Here is a 27,695-nt window from a genome sequence, read left to right as displayed (position 1 = left end):
GCTGGCAGGGGCAATGGGTGGTGCAAGCTGCAGTGGCCTCCTGACCAGGGCCCGACACTTAAAATCGTCCCTTTTTTAACGTTATATTCAGTAGATGTTTCTGTGTTTTACATATGTGATACTTTTAATATATTAAGTATAATTTGTTTTTCTGATTAAAATGATATACATATATATTTAGTTAAATGAAATAATGTTTGGACAGGGTAAATAAGTTAAAAATATTACACAAGAGTTAACCACACACAGACACAGGAGGTGGGATGGGGTAGAACCAGATCTTGAAGATTGTCTTAGATGGTGTGGCTGAGTAGGTTTATTTCACCATATGCTTTGGAGTTGTCCCAAGGTCCAACCCTACTGGAAAGGAAATAAAGACATGTCCTACTTGAATTACACTGAATAATTTAAAATTAACGGCCAACCTGTGTATTCGGGAGATACGGGTTGTATAACAAATACTCTGTAAACTGGTCCTGTTGGTGGCAATGAGAAATGTAGTACAATTATGATGGGCAGGTATGCTACCAGAGCTGAAGGATTAGATAAAGACATGGGCTGGTGCAACAAAGCTGAGCAGTATATACATGAGGGCAGAGGATACCAAACAAAATATGAAGAGATCTGGGGCGGAGGTTTGTGTGGGTGGGTGAGGTAAAATACAGGGAAACTACTGAGGTGCGTAGTCAGAAATTAAATGCTAGGCTGTTAGGGAATAGTATCTAAAATATCAAAAATGCTGATTCACCTTAAAACAAGGTGGACACTGTCAACGCACCACCCTGATGCATGAGGGATCTTGATGTTTTGTTTCCTGCAATGTATGAAGGATCTGTATGTTTTACCACACTTGATGTGCAGCTATGCTCCCTGTTGTATTACTTTGCAAAGCCAATAAAAAAAGTAAAGAATTTAGCCAAGAATTGGAAGCATATACCCTACTCTGCAGTTTCCCCTGAAACTTGGTGATAAGCTGCCCTCTGAGATCATTTTCTGCAGCAGTCATTCTGAGAAGGGCCTGAACATCTCCAATTGCAACAAGGACACCAGGTAACACATAGGCATAAACTCATACACATATTCTGTCCTCAAACTAGACACCCATCAGAAGGAAACAATCTGTGTGCACAAACATAAGCCTGAAAGCAGGTTTAGTATATTTCATGGCCAGCAAAGCACCGCTTCTTGTTGCTCTTTCAATATTTATTGCTTTGTTAATGGATGAATAAAACATAGAATGCTAATTTTGACATGATTAGGGAAATTTCACTTTGGCTACCATTTTGTTGGTATGACCCCAAATGTCTGTGGTCTAATTACATGCAGAGTTATGTCTGCATTTTGGGCCTGAAGCCTTGGTTTTGTTGGAATCAGGCATCCACGCCATATGTTAGCAGTATGTTGTGTATTCTGATCTCATACAAAAACAGGTCTGTACTCAAGGCATGCGCTTCAACCATCAATGTCTTCAACAGCCTGGATTCTGACTACCAATACTTTATGTTCCTGTTGCGCTTTCCTTCCCTCTTCTTGCAGGATTTCAGTCAATCCTGTTCTCTCTTTAACTAGGCAACTATTTGTAATTATTGTTCCTCCTCTCAATGATAGCTCTTGGTTTGTGTACTGTTGAATGCTGGCTTCGTTATGACATTGTCTGGGACATCTCTGCCTCACACCCAGCCAACGTGTCCAAAGTCCCCATTTGGCATATTGCTCAACCTATGTGAAGTCTGTTGGTCTCGTCTGTTCTGTTGACCTGCAGCACATGCCACGGTGAGCTGTTTGAGAGAGCATGGTCACCTGGCCGCCTTGCATTAGTGCTCACACTGCTCTTGCACATTAGAGATCTGTATGCCTGCCAATCAGTTGCAGTTGCTGGCTTGGACCTGATGCCCCACTCAATGGCTCTGTCATCATTATGCCATGTTGTAGAGTGCCCAGTGTCACACCTTTAGTCCTGAAGGTAGATGTAGATGGTAATGGGTTACTTCTACATTCAGGGCTCTGGTGTAGATAAGCCATCCCTATTGTCCTTGGGGCTGTTGTCTTCTCAGCTATGCCATTGAAACAATAGCTGGCAGAACCTCACCTTGGTCATGAGTTATCTCCAACCCGGAAGGTGTGTGATTGATGTCTGAGGAACAGAGACTGTGGCCTCCTCTTCAGCGCTATTTGGGACACGTTTACTTACTAAGCGTTGCCTCCCACCTCCACAACCTGCTTAGAGTAGATCTCTCATTGGTCTTTGATAGGTAAAGAGTTCATCATTAGCACCCAGTGTCCCTTCTCCCTAAGCCCTTCTGAACTTGACATTATGCCCATCCTCTGGAGAGTTGAAATGTGCTGTAGACCACAAAATCTCCATGAGGGCTGTCAAGTCCATTGGGACCCCCACTCACTGATACTGTGCCACCAGAAGGCTGCACTGTAGCAGCTATGTTTAACCATGAGCTATCAAAATCCTGTTATCAGAACTCTTCTCTGACACTGACATTTTTCATCATCCTTATTTGCTACAGAGACTGAAAAAACATAGGAATACAGAGCACTGCTTTGGGTTACCGTCTTCCTCACTACCAGATCCATCATTATATCACAGTCTCCCTTCTCCTCTGTTTCATTTCCCTCTATAGCTGCTGTCCCTTATGGCAGTATCATTGCCCCACTCTTCAGAGTGTACTTTATCTCTTCCAACCTCAATTGCTGTAACCGTGCTGATGACATGATAATAATTCTAAATTTTGGAAAGCCATCAGATTTAAACTCCTGTGTCATTTATCAGTGCCTTCAAATTCTGGCCGCTATTTATTCCTACAAGAATACTCATAATTGACAATCACTGTGCACTTCAGTTAAACTAAATGTGGCTGTTTGAGTTCACATAATTTATTAATTCAGACTGTAGACAGTATCTGTTCTCACAGTATGCAATGCCTTATGCCAGCTGTGACAGCCTAGAGCTGCCTCCCTCTATCCTTCAGATCTAAACTGAATTATACCTGATTCTACAAAATTTTAACAATTGGTGCATTCTTTCTCATGTAACCCTTCTGATGACTTGCTTGCATAACGCTGGGATACACTTTGAGGCACTGTTGTGCTTTCTAATTATACGTAATTTCCAGCTATGGTTATTGTTTTTCTGCACCAACAAGCAGTACATAAATCTATACCCACCTCATCCATTCACTCCTTGTAGGTCAAACTACAACTTCTATGCTACCAGCCATGCACTGCGAAAGGGAACGAGAAAATCAATGTGAATCACTTTGCTTTGCAGCCTAAATATGGGGTACAGCACAAAATCAAACAATACCCGAGCCCCAAAATAATTATTAAAGGCTGCAGTACACCACACTGCAGTTTACTAGCATTAGAAAATTATTTTTTCCCATCACTTTGTCTTGCTGCTCAAACATTTGAAGAGGATACATCTTAAAATAGGACAACAATTGCCCAAAATGTAAATTTTGTGGTCTTTTGATTAAAACAACATTATCTAATCCCTACTTAAAAGTGATTTTAGTAATAAAGTTACAACAGTCTGTTAAATAATTTTAATTTTTTTATTCCTCTTCAAAAAAGTGTTTAGTTTGTGTTATCCATTCATTGAGTTTCCCAAGTTTGGTGTTGGATAGTTTGTATTTCTATTCCCCAACAGTACTTTGTTCTTTATTCATTATATTTCCCACAAGCTTTTATTTTCACTAACCGTTTTCGCCGTCTTCGTACTGCAAAGCACCTGAGTTAAAACACTCCCCCGGACAGGCTCCTTTCTCTGACAGGCTTCTTAATGGCCAACACTGCATCCACATTGCCTAAGGTAAGCCCGTCTGTGCCCGTCCACGCCTGGACTGTGTCCAGCGCCCGTCCCCCTGGCAGTTTGGTTTTTCAAGTCCAGCCACGCAAGTCATACTCCAGAGAGGAGTTACTTGCTCACAATTTATCAGGCAACACCATGCGCTGCCCCAAGCTGAATCCTATGTTTGTTATAAATCCCACCCATACACTCTTCCAGCTCTGTAAATGTAGGTTCATTAAAATGAACTTACAACCTTCTGTTAGACCTGACAGTTTTGCACAGAACACTTGGGTAATGTCATAAGTCCTAAAGACTTACAAATTTCCACCATCTTGATTGACTCAAGATCCTTGGTCAAGCACCATTTTGAGTTTGCTGATTTCCTAGACTCATATCAGTTCGGCCTACCCTTCGGCACACAAACATGAGTAGACCTTGCTTCTGGCCTGGACATGGTGGCGACTGTACCTTTTGGATACGCCATCAATAGAACTTTTTTAACATAGAACTAACTAAAAAACAGTCCTTCAACAGACTGCTAGTCTACCACCCTCCTGGACTCAGAGGTCCCTTTACCCATATTCTCTTCCGAAATGTGTCTCCCATAAAAGTTTCATGGCGCAAGGTGATTTCAATTTCCGTTTAGAAAATTTGCTAGCTAAACATACTGAATCTTTAGTAGATACACTGTCATGTCTTTGTCTCTTTCAGGTTCTAGCTGATTCTACATATCTTGCAGGGCACGCCCGTGACGTCATTTTCACCAACAATTGTAGCATCCCCAGTTCATCCAATCTTACATTAACTTGGACGGATCACAGGGCCATAATTTACGAAATTGTGATTCTTTCCAAAGACCCCCGGGTCTCCCCCACTAAATCCTCTTACTACTCACATTTCACATGCCTGGCACAAAATTCAGGCCTCTGAATTTAATTCCCTACTATAAGCTTCACTATCAGCTTTCATCAGTGACTTGGATCAGCTGTTTTTTAATTACTCTGCGTGGCTAAAATCAGCAGTCAGTACTCTTGCACCCCCTAAAACCAGGACCGGTAATAGAAGTAAACCATCAGCACCCTGGTTTAATGAGAACCTTACAGCTCTTAAACAAGGATGTCGCAAGCAGGAATGGATATGGGGAAAGGACTACAACTTCCTAGCAAAAGAAAAATACAAACATAGTGTTACAGAGTATAACAACTAGTCCTTGGGGGGAAAAATCTATTTATTACACCAAGCAAATTGAATTGGCTACAAATTCAACCAAACAACTTTTTCAGAATGTTACCAAGCTCAGTTCTACACCCACTAGTAAGTCGGCAGAATGTAGTCCGTTTTCTGTAACTCTCTTGTCAACTTCTTTCTTAAGAAAGTTGAGGACATGTTTAACAAGTTCTCCTCAAGCAATTCTACAAATCTTCTTAGTAACAGCACTTCATCGAGGGATCCAGCAGAACCAATTTTGGAGGAATTTGCACATCTCACTACAGATCAGGATAAACAGGCCATTCTTAGTACCAAGTCCGGTTCTCCTCTCGATCCCTGCCCACCTGTAGTTGTTGAATTGGTGCCAGACACTGTAGCTATTTTCTTGACCACAGTTTTTTATCTTATGTTTAGTTGTGGCTCCTTCCCTAAACCCTGGAAATCTGCTTCCATTCTCCCTTTACTTGAAAAGGCAACCCTTAATTCTTTAGATCCTGATAACTATCGGCCCATCTTCCTTTCCCAGCCAGAATGGTGGAGAGGGCCATAAACTGACAACTTGCATCCTTCATTGATAGTAACCACTTACTGGATGACACCCAATTCAGCTTCAGAAGTAGCCACAGCAGCGAAGCAGCACTGATTGTATCCTCTGAAGAAATCTAGTGAACTTTAGATAAGGGTGGTAGAGCAGCCCTTATTTTTCTTGACCTGTGACATGATCAATCACTATTTTCTGGTTAACCGGTTACACAATCTTGGGATCAAGAATACAGCTCTGTCTTTCCTCTGTTCCTTTCTCTCAGAGCTTTTTCAAAAGGTCACCCTTGGGGGATTCACCTCTGATTTGTTCTTTCTGCCTTCGAGGGTTCCTCAGGGCTCTTCATTGAGCCTAACCCTTTTTAACCTTTATGCATTGCCCCTCGCTAGTTTAATTAGTTCATTTAAGTCTTTTGGGTTTTCTTTGGTATCTTATGCCAATGACACCCAGATTGTTGTTTCACTCTCTAACAGTAATCATAACTCAGGTGAGGCTTTCCGGAACTGCATGTCTGCATTCATCAACTGGATGAACAACAACTGTTTGGAGTTGAACTCTTCAAATATGGAAGTTCTTCTATTAGGGAATATTTCTTTCTGGTTCCCCTCATGGTGGCCACAAGATCTTGGAGCTCTCGTCACCCTGCAAACAAGGTAAAAAATCTTGCCGTCATAATGGATGAGAAACTTACCTTTAAAAGCCAACTGAACGTGATTATTTCCTCTTTCTTTCATATGCTCAAGATCATAAAGAACATTTCTTATTTTATTCCTTCTGACTTACAATATTTACAGTTGTCTCTGCGCTGGTCTTGGTCAGGTTAGATTACTGTAATGGCCTATATCAAAATCTGCTAAAACTATTGTTGAATAAACTGCAAATCTTGCAAAATTTGGCAGCCTGGATGCAGTTTGATATTCCTAGATTGCAATCTGATGCTTTGGCTCTTAATAAATTACACTGGCTTCCTGTTAAGCAACGCACCACCTTTAAGGCGCTATGCATTGCATTCAAGGTCCTGCTCGGATCCGGCCCTGCCTATCTGCGGGAAAGGTTTAGGTGGTATTCTCCCAACAGAACTCTTTGCTCTTGTTCTGCCAACAATTTGATTGTCCTGTCTTTAAAATACTCCTCCTGGTGAGGCAAAAGCTTTTTTAGGTGTACAGCTCTTCAGTGGAACAGCCTCCATGTGAAACTAAAATCTTCTACTTCATTATTAGCATTTTGAAAAATACAAAAAACTTGGTTGCTCAGCACCTCGTTTGGTTCTGTTCAACCATATCTTAATTTGTTTCAACCTTTAGCTTGGGTTTCAGCCTTGTTCACTTACATCGCCAAGATGCCTCCAAGCAATCGAGCGCGCTATAATCTTTATCCTCGAGTGATATCATTTGTACAATGTAAGTATCCTCCTAAAATATAGTTTGATTTTTCTTGCTTGGCTTCTACCATTAAAGAGCATGATTAATCTCTCTCAGATAAGTCTCCCGTGATTAGTCTCAAAGTGATTTTTAGCCTTATACTGAATTTGGTGGTCTGGCGCCCATTTGCAGACTATTGAAGTTTATTTCTTTGCTTGACGAAATACTGTCCTGCGACGAAAACTTGTGGGCACACCAACCTCACATAAGAGGGCTTGTCACTCTAAAATGTAATAATTAACCACCCAACCAGCGGCAAACTCTTTTCACAGTGTGAATTAAAGGGAGGCATCACACCACAGTATGTGGACCTTTATTTCACTAAAGGTGTATGGGATTTCATTCCTTCATCGAAGTTAATCCTCCAGACCCCTAACTGCATTCAAGTCTAGAGCAGAGAGGGTGGGAGGCCGAAAAAGCACAGATGCAAATCCGATACCAGTGATACTAAATGTATTGGTTTCTAGTCTCCTTTGTCTGCCATTAGCAACACTTGTTGTTTATTACGCACAAATATTATTGATAGCTATCAACATTGATTAAGAACACACTGATATTTTTAATAGATTTAGAGATATCCAAATTCAAGAACACAGTTCTTTTCACGTTTTTAATCTTTACGGCAGCTTTCCTTAAGCAAAGGAAATGGAAGCTGTAGAGAATCCCTTTCTGCTACATGAAACTCCAGAAGTGAACCCAGCATTTAAATTTTTTTTCTTTTATTTCATTATTTCAGTTATAAACAGCCATAGTAGCTCTACAATTTTGATATTGCAAAGAGCAGTAAACTGGCATCAGCCGACACAAATATTCTTGCACAAGATTAAGCAACACAGTATATTGCAAGGAGTATGCGGCCTAAAAGGTAGAATCTTTTGGAGCGTCATTGGTTATATATTTGAAGTATGATTGGAACCAGTAGAAGAATCTAAAGTCTTCAGTAATCATTTGCATAATATACATTATTTTGAGAAACCCTAGTTTTTGGGCATACAAATTGTAAACATTTTGAGGTGTGCTTGCACACAGAAGGCACTGAAGGTAACAATCTTTTCTTAGCTTAAAATGATCATCCACTAGTGACGAAACGTCTCTGGTTCAGTCATTTATTGCATATAAAACACACAATTTCTGATGTTAGTGTTTATAGTATGCAGGAGGGAGAAAAGCTGTACATTTTTCTTTAGAAAACACCTTACAGAACACAAAAATAGAAATAATAAGTCAAAAGAAAGATAGGACTGAATGGAAGACCAAGGAGTTGCATAAGAAACATATTATTAAACTGATAACTTCTTAGTGCAGATGGTTGTTTCAAATACAAAAAGGTCAGTGCAAGACACGGAAATATTTTAGAGAATGACTCCATTCAACACATTATTTTTAATGTGAAACTATGAGTGGTTTATCCAAAGAAATGTAATTTATAAGGTGGTGTGATCAAAGCAGAAAAAAAGAAAGTTCAAACAAATGACGTACCAAACAAAGTAAAAAGAGACATTCTCATAATTTCAGTGTTGCAAATGTGAAAATATCACAGGATGGTCCCTGTAGATCACCTGTCATAGGGAAGAAGCTTTGCATTATATAACATCACTATTGTAATGTAAGCATACTTTGCCCTGGAGAAAACTTTAGTTTGGCCAGACTTTGTGACAAATTAAAATATGCATTAAGGAACTCACATCCACAATTGAGAATGAAAATATGAAAGTTAGAGTATTACAAAACATTTCATAGAAAATGGACATACCATGCCTAAAATTATGTTTCATGTCTGTATAGTGGTAATCCTGCCTCCAGCTGGTGATATTAAAAGATTGCGGGCGCCAGTCGTTAAGGTATTCAAACGAAATTCCAGTATTGCAATCAGTTCCGCTTTCATGTACCTCTTGCTGTAATCTGCTTCATTCCTTTATGTAGTTATAAGCAAAAAGGTGCCCATGTTTGTATAAGTTTACATCTATGATCAAGCATTGTAATTCAGGTTTTAGCATGCTTAACTTTTTCTCCTAAATAATTTTCTCTTTCAGTCCAGAAGATTGTGCAGAAGAAGGCAATGGACTGGTCATTCCTGGACCCAACCACTTTACAGAAAGATGTATTGCAAAAAGGATAGACCTCAATATACAAGGTGGGGACAAGTCATGTAAGAGCAGAGAAACTCTTCTACGCTGGAGTCCGCTCAGCACTGAAAAGTTGGAAGAGATTGTGAAGGAGGCTAATCGTCTGGCAGCCCAGCTAGAGAAGTGTGCCGTGCAGGAAAAAGAAAACAGTCATCTGCTAATAAATGGAAGCAGCTTATCTGACCAGCCAACACAAGAAGGAAATCCATTAGTAAAGGTCAGGCTATTGCAGGAGGAAAGACCCAGTCCCAGGGTTCCACGTAGTCCGAGGAGGGAGACCTTTTTTGTAATGAACAGTCCTCTGAAGGACCTGTTACCCACTATAGATTTAGAGACCGTATCCCCATTGGCTTCTCCTCTGAGTATTCTTCCCTTGGAAAGTCCTTTGCCTCCAAGCATTGGAGAATCTCCTCTTCACACTTCACTTATTTCTAGAACTGCTGGATGCCCTCAACCATCTGGGAAGATTATGCAGAAGAAACCCACACCGAAACGAACACCCACTTCCTCACCAATGAAGAAAGCTCCATGTAATCCTAAGGTATGTTAGCAGATACAAATCTCCAAGTAGACGAATTGACTGTCCTCTGAACTAAATGTTCCTAAGATTTGTACAGCTTAATATTTGCTTATGTGCACAGCTGTGGTTGCTGGACTATAGCATACAGAAGGGAAAGTATGAGCCCTGAAGAAAGAGTATGTACACTCTTTTTGGCCTTCTATGTGACTGAAATTGACATAAATTTAGTGAATCCCAGATGGTCGCATGGATTGCTCAGTAGAGCTCCCTAGTGAAACTAGGAACCTGGAATAAATGTACTTTTAATGATGAGGTGAACTTGGCTATTGAGTAGATCAGATCCCTTTCTGGGGCCCTTCAGTCTATCCAATGTGGTGATGTCATCGGAAATAAACACTTTACATGGTGTGGGATTGTGTGACAAAGAGCATTCCCTATTCTGTGATCTCCTTGAGGGTGAAGTTCACCTGGCTAGAGGGAAATTCTTCTTTCTGTCAGACTGGCAAATTACACTTGTATGGTTTCTCTTGCCAAAGGCTTGGATCATTTTAAGAAGGGGAGGTCTGTGGTCCAAAAGACATACTTAGAAAAGCACAACGTATGCTGTAGCTTTTTGGAGCAGATCTAAGTCATAAGTCACAGGGGTGGTCTAGAAGCAAAACAAATAGGATCTTAAACAATTTTCTGAATTCCAACAGATTGGTCTCTGAATAAAGATGCTATTGATAAAGCAAGGTCACTAAAGCTTACCATCCTGCTTTTGGGAATTAAGAAGAGCGAGTGTGAGTTCAAATGTAATGTGCTCTTCAATCAGTACCATTAGAATTTATCAGCAGTACGTTAGGAGTTTGAGAGTATAAAGATCTGTCACAAGTAATTTAAAAATTATTTGCTGTTTAAAAGGACACCAATGTAATTGGTGTAGAACTGGACTGATATGACAGGTTCTAGATACCTTTGTAATAAATGAGCAGCTGCATTTTGTACTTGATACAGCAGATAGTCTGGTTTGGAGCTGCCAGGTAAATAGGGCTGCGTGGGCCAATCTGGACTGTATCTGAGCATTTACCACGGGCATATGTAGATCAGCATCAATAAAAGGTAGGAAGGTCTTCAACAGCTTGAGTTTCCAAAAACATGTTTTGTCCACCTTAGCTGCCTGTGGTGCCAACAATGGTTTCTTATCTGTTTCAGTTCCTAGGTTGAAAACTAAATCAGCAGAATTGGGACAGGGGCGCATTTCTATTGGCCTGGCTAAATTCTCAAATATTGCAGATAATCTGGAATAAGGAATAATTCTGATTTGTGGGATTTCGTTTTAAGTAATTGTTTGACATTCACCACCTGACATAGCCTAGGGAGTTTTTAAGGACAGGATGGATGTTTTTTGTTTATTTTCGAGATCTTGAAGATCAACTGTATGTCATCCACATCAATGTAAAAGAAAGAGACAAGCTTGTGTAGCACCAGTGCAGGGGGTCTCTTGTATATGTAAAGCCAAAGTATTGGAGGAAGCCCTTGGTTACTCCACATTTGAGTAATTTAGGATGGGCTCAAAAAAAGGAAAAATACATGCTTAAATCTCTGTGTTGGGAAAGAGAAAAAATAATTTAGTGTCACTCTTTCATCTCTGTCTTGGAGTCACTCTACGAAAAAGGTGACTATGTCAATCCGAGCCAGAGCTTCGGTTTCGTCTCTGTTAATAAAAAATCTTAAATCATCTAACAAAACGTCTCAGAGCTTTTCCCTAGTTGAAATCCTACTTGAAAATTAAACAGAAAATTACTCTGATGTATCTGAATTAATGGAAAAGTGAAAACTGAACAACCATATTGGAAGAAAACAATAATGGAAAATCAATTTTAAGGAAAGACAATTAGAAAGAATTACAAATAAGTAAAAAAATGAAAGGAACATTATAAAGAAGAGCTAAATTTAAGGGAAAAATCCAAAATTGTATGCAACGTGGGTGAAATTTAGAGGGAGTGAGGGGTTTTAGGATTCAGGGATGGGGGATGTAAATGGGTGATGATGAGTTTTCAGGGGTCAATGATGGGTGAAGTTCAGGCACGGGAAAGGGTTTTTTAAGGATCAAGAAAAAGTCAAATTTAGGGGCGGTGAGGGACTTTTTAGGTTCTCGGATGGGCAGAGTTTAGGGTGTGGGAGGGTTTTTAAGGTTCAGTGTTTAGGAGTGGTGAAGGGTTTTTAGGTTTTAGAAATAGGTGGAGTTTAGGGTAGGGTTTATAGGCAGAACGAGTTTTAGAGTTCAAGGGTGGTGTTTTAAGGAGTTGAAAGGTTTTTTAACCACTTCACTGCCAGGCCTTTTCCACTCCTGAGCCAAGCCTTTTTTTGGCTATATGGGTCAGTTCGCGCTTAGACCCTCATGACATTTTCTCCACACAAGCTACCCATGCCAAATTTGTGTCCTTTTTTCCAACATCCTAGGGATTCTAGAGATACCCAGACTTTGTGGGTTCCCCTGAAGGAGACCAAGAAATTAGCCAAAATACAGCAAAATTTTTTTTTTTTTTTTTAAATGGGAAAAAAGGGCTGCAGAAGAAGGCCTGTGTTTTTTTTCTCTGAAAATGCCATCAACAGAGGGTTTGCGGTGGTAAAATCACCATCTTTCTAGCTTTCAGGAATAGGCAGACTTGAATTAGAAAACCACATTTATCAACACAATTTTGACATTTTACTGGGACATACCCCATTTACATTATTTTTTGTGCTTTCAGCCTCCTTCCAGTTAGCGACAGAAATGGCTGAGAAACCAGTGCTGGATCCCAGGAAACTAAACATTTCTGAAAAGTAGACAACATTCTGAATTCAGCAAGGGGTAATTTGTGTAGATCCTGCAAGAGTTTCCTACAGAAATTAACAGTTGAAATAAAAGAATATTTAAATTAAGGTGAAAAAAATCAGCCCTTTTTCTCCACGTTTGACTCTGTAACTTTTTCCTGCAATGTCAGGTTTTTGAACGCAATATACCATTACGTCTGCTGGACTCTTCTGGTTGCGGGGATATATAGGGCTTGTAGGTTCATCAAGAACCCTAGGAACCCAGAGCTGCACCTTGCAATGGGTTTTCATTCTATACTGGGTATACAGCAATTCATTTGCTGAAATATAAAAAGTGAAAAATAGGTATCAAGAAAACCTTTGTATTTCCAAAATGGGCACAAGATAAGATGTTGAGAAACAGTGGTTATTTGCACATCTCTGAATTCCGGGGTGCCCATACTAGCATGTGAATTACAGGTCATTTCTCAAATAGACGTCTTTTTTGCACACTGTCTTTTATTTGGAAGCTAAAAATGTAGAGAAAGACAAGGGGTTTTGCTATTCTGTGTCTCCCTAGTCTCCTGATAAAAATGTTACCTCACTTGCGTGGGTAGGCCTAATGCTCGCGACAGGAAACACAAAATGGACACATCACATTTTTACATTGAAATCTGACATGTTATTTGCAAAGTGCCTAGCTGTAGATTTTGTCCTCTAGCTCAGCCAGCACCTAGGGAAACCTAGCAAACCTGCACAGTTTTGAAAACTAGACACCTCGGGGAATCCAAGATGGGGTGACTTGTGGGGCTCTGACCAGGTTCTGTTACCCAGAATCCTTTGCAAACCTCAAAATTTGGCCAGAAAACACTTTTTCCTCTCATTTCGGTGACAAAAAGTTCTGGAATCTGGGAGGAGCCACAAATTTCCTTTCACCCAGTGTTCCCCCTCAAGTCTCCCGATAAAAATGGTACCTCACTTGTGTGGGTAGGCCTTGAGCCCGCGACACAGAAAGCCCCAAAACACAACGTGGACACATCACATTTTCCCAAAGAAAACAACTGTTTTTTGCAAAGTGTCTAGCTGTGGATTTTGGCCTCTAGCTCAGCCGGCACCTAGGGAAAACTTTCAAACATGCGCAGTTTTGAAAACTAGATACCTAGGGGAATCCAAGATGGGGTGACTTGTGGGGCTCTGACCAGGTCCTGTTACCCAGAATCCTTTGCAAACTTCAAAATTTGGCAACAAAAACACTTTTTCCTCTCATTTCGGTGACAGAAAGGTCTGGAATCTGAGAGGAGCCACAAATTTGCTTCCACCCAGTGTTTCCCCAAGTCTCCCGATAAAAATGGTACCTCACTTTTGAGGGTAGGCCTACTGCCTGTGAAAGGAAATGCCCCAAAACACTATCTGGACACATCAAAATTATCAAATACAAAAGTACTAGTTTTTGCGGGGGCACCTGCGTTTTTGGTCCTGGGCTCAGCAGCCATCTAGGGAAACCTCCCAAACTCAGACATTTCTGAAAACTAGACACCCAAGGGAGCCCAGGGAGGTGTGACTTGCGTGGATCCCCCAATGTTTTCTTACCCAGAATCTTCAGCAAACCTCAAATTTAGCTACAAAATCACATTTTGTCCCACATTTCTGTGTGGGATCATCGCACCAGGACAAATTTCATACCACCCAAAGTTCCCCTCAGTCTCCAGGTAAAAATGATACCTCATTTGTGTAGGTGGGCCAAGAGCTTGTGACAGGGAAGAGCCAAAAACATGTCGAAATTGAAGGGTAACCAAAGCAGGTCCAAAAAGGCAGTTTAAAAAAAAAAAAACATTTTTAGGCTAAGTGCAGCAGAATTTTTATCAGTATAGATGAGGCAATGCTGGGTGGTAGGAATTTTGTGGATTCCTGCAGATTTCGAAAGGTTCCATCACAAAAATGTGGGGAAAATGTGTGATTTCCAGCAAAGTTTGAGGTTTGCAGGGCATTGTGGGTAAGAAAATGGTGCAGAGTGCATGTGAAACACACCACCCTGGAATCACCAGATGTTTAGTTTTCAGGTGTGTCTAGGTCTTGTGGATTTTTCTACATGGCAGCGTCCGAAAGTCCATAAAGTGCAGCCCTCACCATTCCAAGTGAGACGATTTTGAGAGTTAGCCAAGCTCTCCTGGCCCAAATGTAAAACCAAAACCCAAAATAATCAAATGTCCTCTTGCTTGCCTTGGCATAAGATGTTTTAGTGTGTGGGTGAGAGCTGAAAGACTGTTACCCCCTTCAGTAGGGGTTGGGGCATAACCAGGCCCATACTGGTTGGTAGCCACCACCCCACTATTTTTGTTTTTTAATTCCCTGCCATCTTGTAGACTTTCTGTCCCCCGTCCCCCCACCTCGCTTCATGATCCGGCTTCTGAAATTTTCTGAGAGACTTCAAAGGGAAGGAAACTCCTTTCCTTTGAAGCTTCTCATGCCCCCACTACATGATCGGAAGAGAAATGCGAATCACGCTGGAAGCTGAGCTTCCAGCACGATTGGGAAGTGGCCTCTGATGAGGTCAGGGCGCGTAAAGCGCGCTGACGTCATCAGATGTCCCTGGGAGGGGGGGTTGGGGGTGGAAGGGGAAGGGCTCCCTCTGAGCTCCAGGCCGAGAATGTAATGGTTACGTCCTTGGCACAGGAGCACTGTGCCGGTGGATGTAACCGTTACTTCCCCGGCACAGAAGGGGTGAAGGTTCAGAGATGAGTTCAGTTTAGGTATGGTGAGGGGTTTTAAGAGTTCAAGGATGGGTGAAGTTTAGGGGTACAAAGAGCTTTTAGGGTTCAGGGATGGTTGTAGTAGAGGTGTGGTGAGGGCATGTAAGGGTTCATTTCAGGGATGGGTGGAATTTGAGGGTCAATGATGGGTGTAGTTCACGGATGGTGAGAGCTTTTTTAGGTGGTATGGATGGGTGGTGTTTATGGGTTATGAGGGGGTCAAGGATGAATGGTGTTTATGGGTGATGAGAGGGTAGTGAATTAAAAGCATCCAAAGTAATTGTTTGACAATGTAAAAGATATACATCCATAATAGAGTAAAACACTAAAATAAATAGTTTGCTAAAAAAAAACTTGGGATAAATAGATTCGACCTAAAATTAATACTTTCTATTGGATTTAGTCTTTTTTTTAAAATAATGATTTTATCAGGGCATTCTTCCAAGGCGTTCTTAGAACAGATCTGGAGAGGACTAATCTGTGAAGCACAGGCAAGTGAAAGGAACAAAAGGGCATTTTTTTTATTTTTTTATTAGAGTATTATCTCTCTCAATTACTGTGCCTTTCAGTGTTACAATCCTGTTTCTTCATAAGTGAGATGCCATGAATACCCCCTATAAAAATGTGCCTCATATATTATTTTAACTGCTGGGGTGAAATATCAGACGAGCTAGGTGCGAACTCTAGCGCCCTGATTTATCTGGGGAATTCTACAAAAACAGTGTTCATACACCACGATGTCAAAACCAATACAATATTAATGGCTGCAACAGATAACATATAAGCTTATAATTGTGGATCAGAAGCTCTTCATCAACAATTCCTCATTACTCAAGACAGATTGGGTTACATTGGTGGCATCATAATCATTTGATAAAAATTGAAAGACAATTATTGAAAATGGCCAGGTCAGATGTTTTTTAAATATCGTAGACCAGGAAAATTTCAACCTGTGGTACTATATTTGGCAGTGTTGCATGTAGTCATATTGTCATTGTTTAACAATTGTGATTAACTTTTGTGCTGTTCAGTCCGTGGGCTCATGAACCTTGTTGCACCTTTGTGTTTTCTATATTTAAACTGACTTTGTTAACAACATCAATTTCTCCCACATTTAGTACATATGTAATTAAGTTGTGAGTTACCATCTTTGGCTTATTAAGCGCTCTATAGAATTAGTGAATGCCATCATCTTTCTCATCTTTCCACTTCCACTAAATGTCATCTTCTTTATCTTTTCCTTCCACTTTAGTTAAGCTCTCTGGCATCAGAAAAGGCTCAAGCTCAGAATGAAAGGAACAGTCTCATTCATCCCATTCTCCAACCGGAACCGTCTCTAGTACCACAGAAGATCACAGCTCAAAAGAACCAGCTTTTTCCCATGAATTCCAGTTTCATTCTGGAATCTTTTCAAGCACAGGATAAGGTTGGAGTTCACAAGGATAAGCATTCTCCCATCCATTGTAATCCCACTACAAAATCTTCAGCAACAAGAGAGAAGGTTGAGTCAAGAACAAAAACACATTTGCTCATTCATTCTAGCCCTACATTGGAAACCTCACCAACAAAAAGGATCAAGGCAGAGGCTCGAAGCACAAGTACTTCTCCAGTTCTTTCCCATAACAATTTGGAATTCTCCACTGTACATGAAAAGGTTGACACTAAAAAGACCAGGCGTTCAATTGTCTATTCCAGTGCGAAAATAGAATCCTCATGCGTACGAGAAAAAAACAATGTTCACAAGAATAATCGTTCTCCTATCTGCGTCAGTCAAAACTTGGAATGCTTATTTACAATGCAGGATGCTGAAACGCCAAAAACAAAGCATTCAAATCACAAACTAAAATCCTCACCAGCACCTGCAAAAATAGAGTCTCTGCGAATGCAACAGTCACTTATCCTTTTTAGTCCGAAAAAGGAGCTGTCACCAGAACACAAGAAGGTTGAGGCTCGAAAGAGTAAGCAGTTGTCAATCTCCTTAAGTCCCAAATTGGAGTCCTTATCAGTACAAGAGACAATCATCACTGATCAGAGCTGTCAGCCACACAGTCACCTCATTCCCAAAGTGGAATCCTCCCCTGTACAGAAGAATACTGAGGCAGTCAGTACAAGGCATTCTCCGATTCATCCCAGTCCTAGTGTAGCATTCTCACTGGTAAAGGAAGAGGTTAATGCTCATGTGACTAAGAGTGAACCTATCCATGACAATACCAAATATGAATCCTTGCAGTCTGAAGAAGTTGATACTCTCAAGAACACAGTTTCTCCCATCCATGCTAGTCCGAAACTGGGATCCGTAGCTGAAAAGGAAGTGGCTGAGGCTCAAAATAGCATGCATTTTCCCATTGATATCAGTCTGAATCTGGAATTCTCACAATTAAAGGAGGCAGCAGATGCACGTAAAATCAGGCCTTCCCCCATGTACACCAGTACCACACTAAAGTACTCATCACAAGTGTTTGAGACTGGCATGAACAAGCATCCTGACATCTGTCAAAGTCCTCAGCTGGACTCCTTACTACCACATATGGTTGAAGCTCACAGAAACCGGTATTCTCCAGTCTCTGTCAGTAACAATCTGAAATTCGGACTGGTACAAGAGAATGCAGACAATCAAAGTAATATAGCTTATAGCAATATGAATACCACCCTGGGATCCTTGGCTTCTCATGAGAATGAGACTCCCAGGAATTCTGCTACCTGTTTATCAACAGAGATTTTAAGTCACAACAATATGGTTTCTCCCATCCATCGAAGTCCCAAAGGGAATTCTGGATCATCACAAGAGTTTGAGAGTCAGAATCACATGGATTTCCAAATCCAAGCAAGTCCTGCACTAAGATCAGTGTCAGAACAGGGAATGCATGATGATCAGAAGAACAGGGATTCTCCCCTACATACCATTCACAATTGTGAGTTGTCACTAGAATGGCTGAAGTCCGAGGATAAGAACAGTCACCCACCCATGCACTTCCATCCCACTCTGGTATCCTCACCCTCACAAGAGATTCACACGAACAGCCATTCTCCACTCCATCAAGGTGTCCAACTTGGACCTTGGCCTTCACCAGGGATGGATGCATGCAAGCACGGTTTCAAACTGGGATCCTCATCAAAATGGCAGACAACAGGTGTTCAGAACAACATTGATTCTCCCATAGATCCCATTCTCAATGTGTTGCCTTCACCAGCAGAGGAGGCAACTGAGGCACATAAGAGCAGGTATTCTGCAAGAAGCTCCAGCCCCACAGTTGGATCCTCACCATCTCAAGAGACTTATATGAACTGGCATTGTCCCCCCCTTCAAAGTGTCAATTTGGGATCTTCTGTTGAACTGAATATAGCTGATATTCATGTGGTCAGCAGTTGTCCGGTTAATGGCGTTCTCAATGATTTATCCTCACAACGAATGGAGAATGTTGAGGGATTTAAGATTGAGCATTCTCTCATTGAGACCAGTCCCAGAGTGGGATACTCGCCTTCACATCAAGTTCACTTGAGCAGGCATTCTCCTGAGCCTGAAAGTTCAGAAGAGGAGTACTTGTTATCACATGAAAAACAACCTCACACATGCAGGGATTCTGCCATCCATAATTTTATGCATGTGACATCTTCTCTAGAACAGAAAGTAGAGGCTAAAACAAACAAGCAATCTCCTAGCAATATGTGCCCCAACACGAGATCCTTGGCACCACAAGAGACTGACACTCCCAAGAATAGACAATCCCCAATCCATGGCATTCCAAGTTTGGATTGCTCTCTTTCACCAGAGGTTGGAACTCCCAAGAAGCATTCCCCTACACATATGAATCCCAAACAGGAATTTCTACCAACCTTGGAGAAAGTTGATGTTAAGAAGGCCAAATGTTTTCCTATCCAATCCAGCCCCAAACTGAGACCCTCCCCAAAACCAGAGCAGGCCAAATCCTACGACGGGCATTTTCCTACCCACACCAGTCCCAAACTGAAATGCTCACCTGAACTGGTGAAAATAATTGCCCAAAATAACAGGCATTCTCATAGTCAACAAAGACTCCATTTGGAATCTTCACGAGTATGTAAGAATCAAGAGATTCAAAAGAAAAGGCATTCACCTATTCACAATAGTCCCATAATGGGAATCTCAGCCCGGAAGAATGCCAAAGCTGAGAATATCAGGAAATCTCCCATCCATGCCAGTTCCACAATTGATTCCTCACTGTCTACACAGAAGGCAGAGGTTAGTGATAACAGACATTCACCCATCTACCCCAGCCCTAAACAGAAAGCCTCACCAGTTCAGGAGAAACTGATTGCTCAGAAGAGCACACGTTCTCCAATCCAGCAAAGGCTCACGTTTGACTCTTCAACAACAAAGGAAAAGTCTCAGACTCCTAACAATAAACATTTGCCCATGTATTTCAAACCCAAACAAAACTCCACAATAATCCAGGAAAAAGTTGTTGCTAAAAAGAATGCCCCCTCTCTGGTCCATCAAAGACTCAAATTAGAGTCCTCAACAGCACAGGAGAAAGTCAATGCTGAAAAGAACAGGCAGCACCCCAAATCGGGATCCTCACAGGCTCAGAAAGTGACACATGCTCCGATTTACACCAGTCCTAAGCTAAAACCCGCATCAGCACATGACAAAACCGATACTCCAAAGATAAGGCACTCACCTGTCCATGTTCATCCTAAACTGGTAACTGTCCCAACCCAGGAGAAAATCGAAACACAGAAGGCAGGACACCACCTACCACAATCCAGTGCCAAAGTAGAATCAACATTTGTTTGGAAGAAGACCGAACCTCGCAAGAAGACCACAGCAGGTACGTTTATTCGAGTTACTTTGAGTTTTCACGCCATGAGTGCAGTTGTTTTCCATTCAAGTACCCCATTGATATTTGAAGAGCAAATGTAAGGGTGAAGGATTTGAAATGAGTGGAAAGTAATTTTATCCACTTAATGCTTTTATAAAAGAAATCTATTTCACACGTGCTCTTGCTGTGTCGTTTTATAAGCTCGTTGAGTCTTTAAACTAGAGGAGCTATGGTAAAGAAATATATTCTGGCCCACATAAGAGCCTGTTCTCTTATTTGACGGGAGAAAGGAGAGGGTTAAGCTGGTGTAAAGGCTAACTACTTTGCCCACACTCAAGTTTTTTAACAACGTTGTCTGCTTACATTGTTTTATTAAATGATACAGTAAGAGAAAATATCACAGTAAGCACTGTCCAATAACCCTTGGGCATAATTGCTTTCTACCATAAGTCTTATATTCTGTTTTGTGGGTGCACAATTCATGCTGCTAAGCTAGAGAAGATAAATGCTGTCTAAATGCCTCTTGTGGAAAGTAAGCCAGAAACATTCAAATGTTACCGTACGTTGTGGTTTTACATATTCCTAACTAGCAGCACCTGGTGTTCTTTATGGAAGGATCAAAACGGCTAGTTCTTCAAAAAGAAAGTACTGCTTTATATGAAAGTCCTTCCCTGTCTTGCTTATTGTCTCTTCTCTGATTTATTTTAACTGCTATTAACTGGGACTTGTTTCAGAGGCTACCTAATGCATATTTTTAGGCCTCGTATCTACACATCAGTTCCCGCCCTTTCTTTATCATCATTTACTTAGCGGCTGCCAGATTTACTCTGCATGTGCCAAAATAATAATGTTTTGGCCCTTTTTCTCCGTTTTACATGGTATAAGAACTCCCTTATAGTTGCAGTCTTACTTATATATTTTTTCCTTTTTTCTCCTTTTGAATTTGTGAGGGCTAAACAACTAAACTGAAATTGTCAGTGTACCAATAATTTCTTTGGGCCATGAGGTTAAAAAAGCCTGGGAAGCACATAGCAAAAGTCAAGTTATATTTCTGCTACTTCAAATTGTCATCCAGAGCTGCAGAACATTATCAGAATATCTGTTGGTGTTGGATTTGTAAGTAGAGCAGTCTTGTCGATCTTGACACTGTAGCTCAGTAAGTCCCTCTGTCACCCCTAAAACTCCTTGTGTGAACCCACAGGCATGAGTCTTTTTTGTATCTGGACTTCCTAAGAGAACCACCCTTGCACCTTTTAAAGTCCTTTAAGTAATGTCTGGTCCTCCTTAGACAGGGAGTTCCCTCTTCACCATCTAACAAGACCTAAAAAATGAAGCCTTCTCCAAGGCTTTAAAAAGTCAAGCAAGACTCTTTTAGCATAATAGTAATGATACGTAGCACTATGAAGTAGCTAACCAGAGAAGCCCCTCGTTTTGCACCAACTTTCAGGCGGAGTTATTGAATTTCGAAAATCCAGGACCACTGTTTTAAGACTTGAGTGGCAATTTCCATACCTTCAGGTTCTTCATCATGTTCGGTGACGGACACAAACATAAAAGGTCCCTACCAATGTGTGTGATCTTGGAGCACTTTAAGGAGGGCTGTTATCCTTTTCATTCTTCATTTAAGAAGACTCTTTGTCATAAGAGACTAGTATAAAGCTACCCTTTTTCCCGAGGAAAAAATGAGGGATATGGAGCTTTATAGGAAGCATCTTTGTGAACCTATAAAATGAATAATACACCTTTAATATAGTGAGCCCACTAATCCTCTGCAGTGGCAGTTTGCAAGTTTTTGTTTTTTGTCAACTCCTGCTAGAATGACCTCTGAGCATTGGGTTCTGCCTTTTTCGGACAGAGGGAATCGGTTACACTTTAATTTTGTTATTTTCACTAATTGAACCTTAAAAATGTTTCTAGCGTTTCACACAGCTTCTTCCTCAGAATGATTCTCTCTGTATATAAGAAGTAATCTGAGAAGAAAGAGCTGTGTGCATGTGGCCCAACAATGACTCAGTGTAGGAAGTTGGCTCTGTATGTGCTATTTCAAAGTAAGGAATAGCATGCACAGAGTCCAAGGGTTCCCCTTAGAGGTAAAATAGTGGTAAAAATAGATAATACTAATGCTCTATTTTGTGGTAGTGTGGTCGAGCAGTAGGCTTATCCAAGGAGTAGTGTTAAGCATTTGTTGTACATACACATAGACAATAAATGAGGTACACACACTCAGAGACAAATCCAGCCAATAGGTTTTTATATAGAAAAATATCTTTTCTTAGTTTATTTTAAGAACCACAGGTTCAAATTCTACATGTAATATCTCATTCGAAAGGTATTGCAGGTAAGTACTTTAGGAACTTCAAATCATCAAAATTGCATGTATACTTTTCAAGTTATTCACAAATAGCTGTTTTAAAAGTGGACACTTAGTGCAATTTTCACAGTTCCTGGGGGAGGTAAGTTTTTGTTAGTTTAACCAGGTAAGTAAGACACTTACAGGGCTTAGTTCTTGGTCCAAGGTAGCCCACCGTTGGGGGTTCAGAGCAACCCCAAAGTCACCACACCAGCAGCTCAGGGCCGGTCAGGTGCAGAGTTCAAAGTGGTGCCCAAAACGCATAGGCTAGAATGGAGAGAAGGGGGTGCCCCGGTTCCGGTCTGCTTGCAGGTAAGTACCCGCGTCTTCGGAGGGCAGACCAGGGGGGTTTTGTAGGGCACCGGGGGGGACACAAGTCCACACAGAAATTTCACCCTCAGCAGCGCGGGGGCGGCCGGGTGCAGTGTAGGAACAGGCGTCGGGTTCGCAATGTTAGTCTATGAGAGATCTCGGGATCTCTTCAGCGCTGCAGGCAGGCAAGGGGGGGATTCCTCGGGGAAACCTCCACTTGGGCAAGGGAGAGGGACTCCTGGGGGTCACTTCTCCAGTGAAAGTCCGGTCCTTCAGGTCCTGGGGGCTGCGGGTGCAGGGTCTCTCCCAGGCGTCGGGACTTTAGGTTCAAAGAGTCGCGGTCAGGGGAAGCCTCGGGATTCCCTCTGCAGGCGGCGCTGTGGGGGCTCAGGGGGGACAGGTTTTTGTACTCACAGTCTTAGAGTAGTCCTGGGGTCCCTCCTGAGGTGTTGGATCGCCACCAGCCGAGTCGGGGTCGCCGGGTGCAGTGTTGCAAGTCTCACGCTTCTTGCGGGGAGCTTGCAGGGTTCTTTAAAGCTGCTGGAAACAAAGTTGCAGCTTTTCTTGGAGCAGGTCCGCTGTCCTCGGGAGTTTCTTGTCTTTTCGAAGCAGGGGCAGTCCTCAGAGGATGTCGAGGTCGCTGGTCCCTTTGGAAGGCGTCGCTGGAGCAGGATCTTTGGAAGGCAGGAGACAGGCCGGTGAGTTTCTGGAGCCAAGGCAGTTGTCGTCTTCTGGTCTTCCTCTGCAGGGGTTTTTCAGCTAGGCAGTCCTTCTTCTTGTAGTTGCAGGAATCTAATTTTCTAGGGTTCAGGGTAGCCCTTAAATACTAAATTTAAGGGCGTGTTTAGGTCTGGGGGGTTAGTAGCCAATGGCTACTAGCCCTGAGGGTGGGTACACCCTCTTTGTGCCTCCTCCCAAGGGGAGGGGGTCACAATCCTAACCCTATTGGGGGAATCCTCCATCTGCAAGATGGAGGATTTCTAAAAGTTAGAGTCACTTCAGCTCAGGACACATTAGGGGCTGTCCTGACTGGCCAGTGACTCCTCCTTGTTGCTTTCTTTGTTCCCTCCAGCCTTGCCGCCAAAAGTGGGGGCCGTGGCCGGAGGGGGCGGGCAACTCCACTAAGCTGGAGTGCCCTGCTGGGCTGTGACAAAGGGGTGAGCCTTTGAGGCTCACCGCCAGGTGTTACAGCTCCTGCCTGGGGGAGGTGTTAGCATCTCCACCCAGTGCAGGCTTTGTTACTGGCCTCAGAGTGACAAAGGCACTCTCCCCATGGGGCCAGCAACATGTCTCTGGTGTGGCAGGCTGCTGGAACTAGTCAGCCTACACAGACAGTCGGTTAAGTTTCAGGGGGCACCTCTAAGGTGCCCTCTGTGGTGTATTTTACAATAAAATGTACACTGGCATCAGTGTGCATTTATTGTGCTGAGAAGTTTGATACCAAACTTCTCAGTTTTCAGTGTAGCCATTATGGTGCTGTGGAGTTCGTGTAAAACAGACTCCCAGACCATATACTCTTATGGCTACCCTGCACTTACAATGTCTAAGGTTTTGCTTAGACACTGTAGGGGCACAGTGCTCATGCACTGGTACCCTCACCTATGGTATAGTGCACCCTGCCTTAGGGCTGTAAGGCCTGCTAGAGGGGTGTCTTACCTATACTGCATAGGCAGTGAGAGGCTGGCATGGCACCCTGAGGGGAGTGCCATGTCGACTTACTCATTTTGTTCTCACTAGCACACACAGGCTTGTAAGCAGTGTGTCTGTGCTGAGTGAGGGGTCTCTAGGGTGGCATAAGACATGCTGCAGCCCTTAGAGACCTTCCTTGGCATCAGGGCCCTTGGTACTAGAAGTACCAGTTACAAGGGACTTATCTGAATGCCAGGGTGTGCCAATTGTGGATACAATGGTACATTTTAGGTGAAGGAACACTGGTGCTGGGGCCTGGTTAGCAGGGTCCCAGCACACTTCTCAGTCAAGTCAGCATCAGTATCAGGCAAAAAGTGGGGGGGAACTGCAACAGGGAGCCATTTCTTTACACAAGCCCCCCCCAGCCCGCAGGCCAGGAGACTCAGCCCAAGCTGGGAGAGTCTTCCTAGTCTGTCAGGCGAGGAAGAGTAGGAGAAATAGGCTGGTTAGTTGCAGGGCCTACTCTGCCTTACATCCTTCTGTTCAGGTCATTCCCTTTGGGGAACTGACCCACTTCCACAGTGATAGGACCTAGTCTGAATTGCCTCTTGTCTGCTTCTTCAATGTCTCCACCCATTCTTTTTATTTTGGGTTTAGAGGTATCCACCTCTGCTAATCTTATCTTAGCCAGGGTCATCCCTAGCTTACCCAAAGAGGTTACCCAGAGCTGGAGTAACCCCACCATGACCAACAGGGTCAGGGGGCCTAACTTGCTATTTGGCATGGGGTCTGACCACCATGCCAAGGATAGTGCAGCCACAAAGGCTAACACCCAGCAGAGGCCACTGACAGCTGTCAGTGCCCAGAACCACACCTTTAGCTCTTCACCTAAAAGGGAAGGGGCTAAGTTACAGGCTTCTTTGGGTTCAGGTTGCCTGTCTGCTGTATTGGAGTGGGGGGTTACCACATCTTGTAGTAAACACCCTTCTTCCACTCTTTCTTCTGTTAGCTGAGGAGCCACCCACTCAGGTTTAACAGTTGCCTGACTAGCCAGGACTTCTTGTGGGTCAGGTTGGACTTTATCAGGGCCATTTTTGGAGTTCTCCCCTACTGGAGCAGAATCTCCTTGGCTTGCTGTAACCTTGGCTAAAGGTTGTCCACCCTTCCTACTCTGTTTTCTTTTCTTCTTCTTCTGGGGCCTGCTTGCATTTACTGCAGAGGCAGGACTTCCAGAATCCTTGGGAGAGGACTGGCCCTGGACCAGTTCTTCTCTTAGGCTCTGACTAACCTCTGGGTAGTCATTTCCAAGGAGACAATCAAGGGGGAGGTCTGTACTGACTACCACCCTTCTCCAGCTAAAAGTTCCACCCACTTCTATGGGCACAAGAGCCACAGGCCTATTAGTGACCCTGTCTGGGCTAACTCTTACTCTGGCCATCTCACCTGGGATGTACTGGTTTGAGAGCACCAGCCTGTCATGCACAATAGTGTGACTGGCACAAGTGTCTCTCAGGGCAGTGGCTGGGATTCCATTCACCTGTAGGTGGTGGAAGTGTCTACTTCCCTCTGGAATCTCCAACTCACCTGTTGGGCCCATTTTCCAGTTGAAAGCTATGAAGACCTCCTCATCTGAGGAGTCATCTCCAATGGCTACACTGGTTACCCCTGGAATCTTGTTCTGGGGTTTGTTTTTGGGACAAGAAGTGTCCTTGGTGTGGTGCCCAGACTGTTTACAGTTGTGGCACCATGCCTTAGTGGCATCCCAGTTCTTACCCTGGTACCCACCTTTGTTTTGGGTTGTGTCTTGGGGCCCACCCACCTGTTCTGGTTTTTGGGGGCCTACAGAGGACTCTTTTTCTTTATTTCTAGTGTCACCCACTTTCTCCTGGGGAGTTTTTGTAACCCCTTTCTTTTGGTCACCCCCAGTGGAAGTTTTGGTTACCCTAGTCTTGACCCAGTGGTCTGCCTTCTTTCCCAATTCTTGGGGAGAAATTGGACCTAGGTCTACCAGATACTGATGCAACTTTTCATTGAAGCAGTTACTTAAAATGTGTTCTTTCATAAACAAATTATAAAGCCCAACATAGTCACACACTTCATTTCCAGTTAACCAACCATCTAGTGTTTTTACTGAGTAGTCTACAAAGTCAACCCAGGTCTGGCTCGAGGATTTTTGAGCCCCCCTGAATCTAATTCTATACTCCTCAGTGGAGAATCCAAAGCCCTCAATCAGGGTACCCTTCATGAGGTCATAAGATTCTGCATCTTTTCCAGAGAGTGTGAGGAGTCTATCCCTACACTTTCCAGTGAACATTTCCCAAAGGAGAGCACCCCAGTGAGATCTGTTTACTTTTCTGGTTACACAAGCCCTCTCAAAAGCTTTGAACCATTTGGTGATGTCATCACCATCTTCATATTTTGTTACAATCCCTTTGGGGATTTTTAGGATGTCAGGAGAATCTCTGACCCTATTTATGTTGCTGCCACCATTGATGGGTCCTAGGCCCATCTCTTGTCTTTCCCTCTCTATGGCTAGGATCTGTCTTTCCAAAGCCAATCTTTTGGCCATCCTGGCTAACTGGATGTCCTCTTCACTGGAGTTATCCTCAGTGATTTCAGAGGTGTTGGTCTCTCCTGTGAGGGAACCAGCATCTCTGACTATTATTTTTGGAGTCAGGGTTTGAGAGACCCTGTTCTCCCTAGATAGGACTGGTAGGGGGGAATTGTCCTCCAAGTCACTATCCTCTTCCTCTGAGTTGCCACCCTCAGAGGGGTTGGCCTTTTCAAACTCTGCCAAAAGCTCCTGGAGCTGTATTTTGGTAGGTTTGGGGCCCATTGTTATTTTCTTTATTTTACAGAGTGACCTTAGCTCCCTCATCTTAAGATGGAGGTAAGGTGTGGTGTCGAGTTCCACCACAGTCACATCTGTGCTAGACATTTTGCTTCTAAAAGTTGGAATACTTTTTAAGAATCTACAACTGGTTCTAGAATCTAATTCAAACTTTTACAAACTTTTAAACTCTAAAAGAAATGCTAAACAGGGACTTAACACACAAGGCCCTAGCAGGACTTTTAAGAATTTAGAAAACTTTTCAAATTGCAAAAATCAATTTCTAATGACAATTTTGGAATTTGTCGTGTGATCAGGTATTGGCTGAGTAGTCCAGCAAATGCAAAGTCTTGTACCCCACCGCTGATCCACCAATGTAGGAAGTTGGCTCTGTATGTGCTATTTCAAAGTAAGGAATAGCATGCACAGAGTCCAAGGGTTCCCCTTAGAGGTAAAATAGTGGTAAAAATAGATAATACTAATGCTCTATTTTGTGGTAGTGTGGTCGAGCAGTAGGCTTATCCAAGGAGTAGTGTTAAGCATTTGTTGTACATACACATAGACAATAAATGAGGTACACACACTCAGAGACAAATCCAGCCAATAGGTTTTTATATAGAAAAATATC

General features: G+C 42.6%; 1 protein-coding gene across 3 annotated transcripts in view; it reads left to right on the top strand.

The window, feature by feature from the left end:
- Positions 1-27,695, top strand: part of PSRC1 (proline and serine rich coiled-coil 1) — a 353,925-nt gene that overhangs the window by 62,614 nt on the left and 263,616 nt on the right. For all 3 annotated transcript variants that reach the window (XM_069238882.1, XM_069238880.1, XM_069238879.1), the window contains exons 4-5: positions 9,007-9,640; positions 16,400-19,955. In XM_069238882.1, the coding sequence (XP_069094983.1) occupies positions 9,007-9,640; positions 16,400-19,955 (4,190 nt within the window). The remainder of the gene's footprint in view (positions 1-9,006; positions 9,641-16,399; positions 19,956-27,695) is intronic.

The sequence above is a fragment of the Pleurodeles waltl genome, chromosome 6 (genome assembly GCF_031143425.1).
Source record: "Pleurodeles waltl isolate 20211129_DDA chromosome 6, aPleWal1.hap1.20221129, whole genome shotgun sequence".
Taxonomy (NCBI): domain Eukaryota; kingdom Metazoa; phylum Chordata; class Amphibia; order Caudata; family Salamandridae; genus Pleurodeles; species Pleurodeles waltl.
Note: the sequence above shows the minus strand (reverse complement) of the source record. Positions and strands in the feature narration are given on the sequence as shown.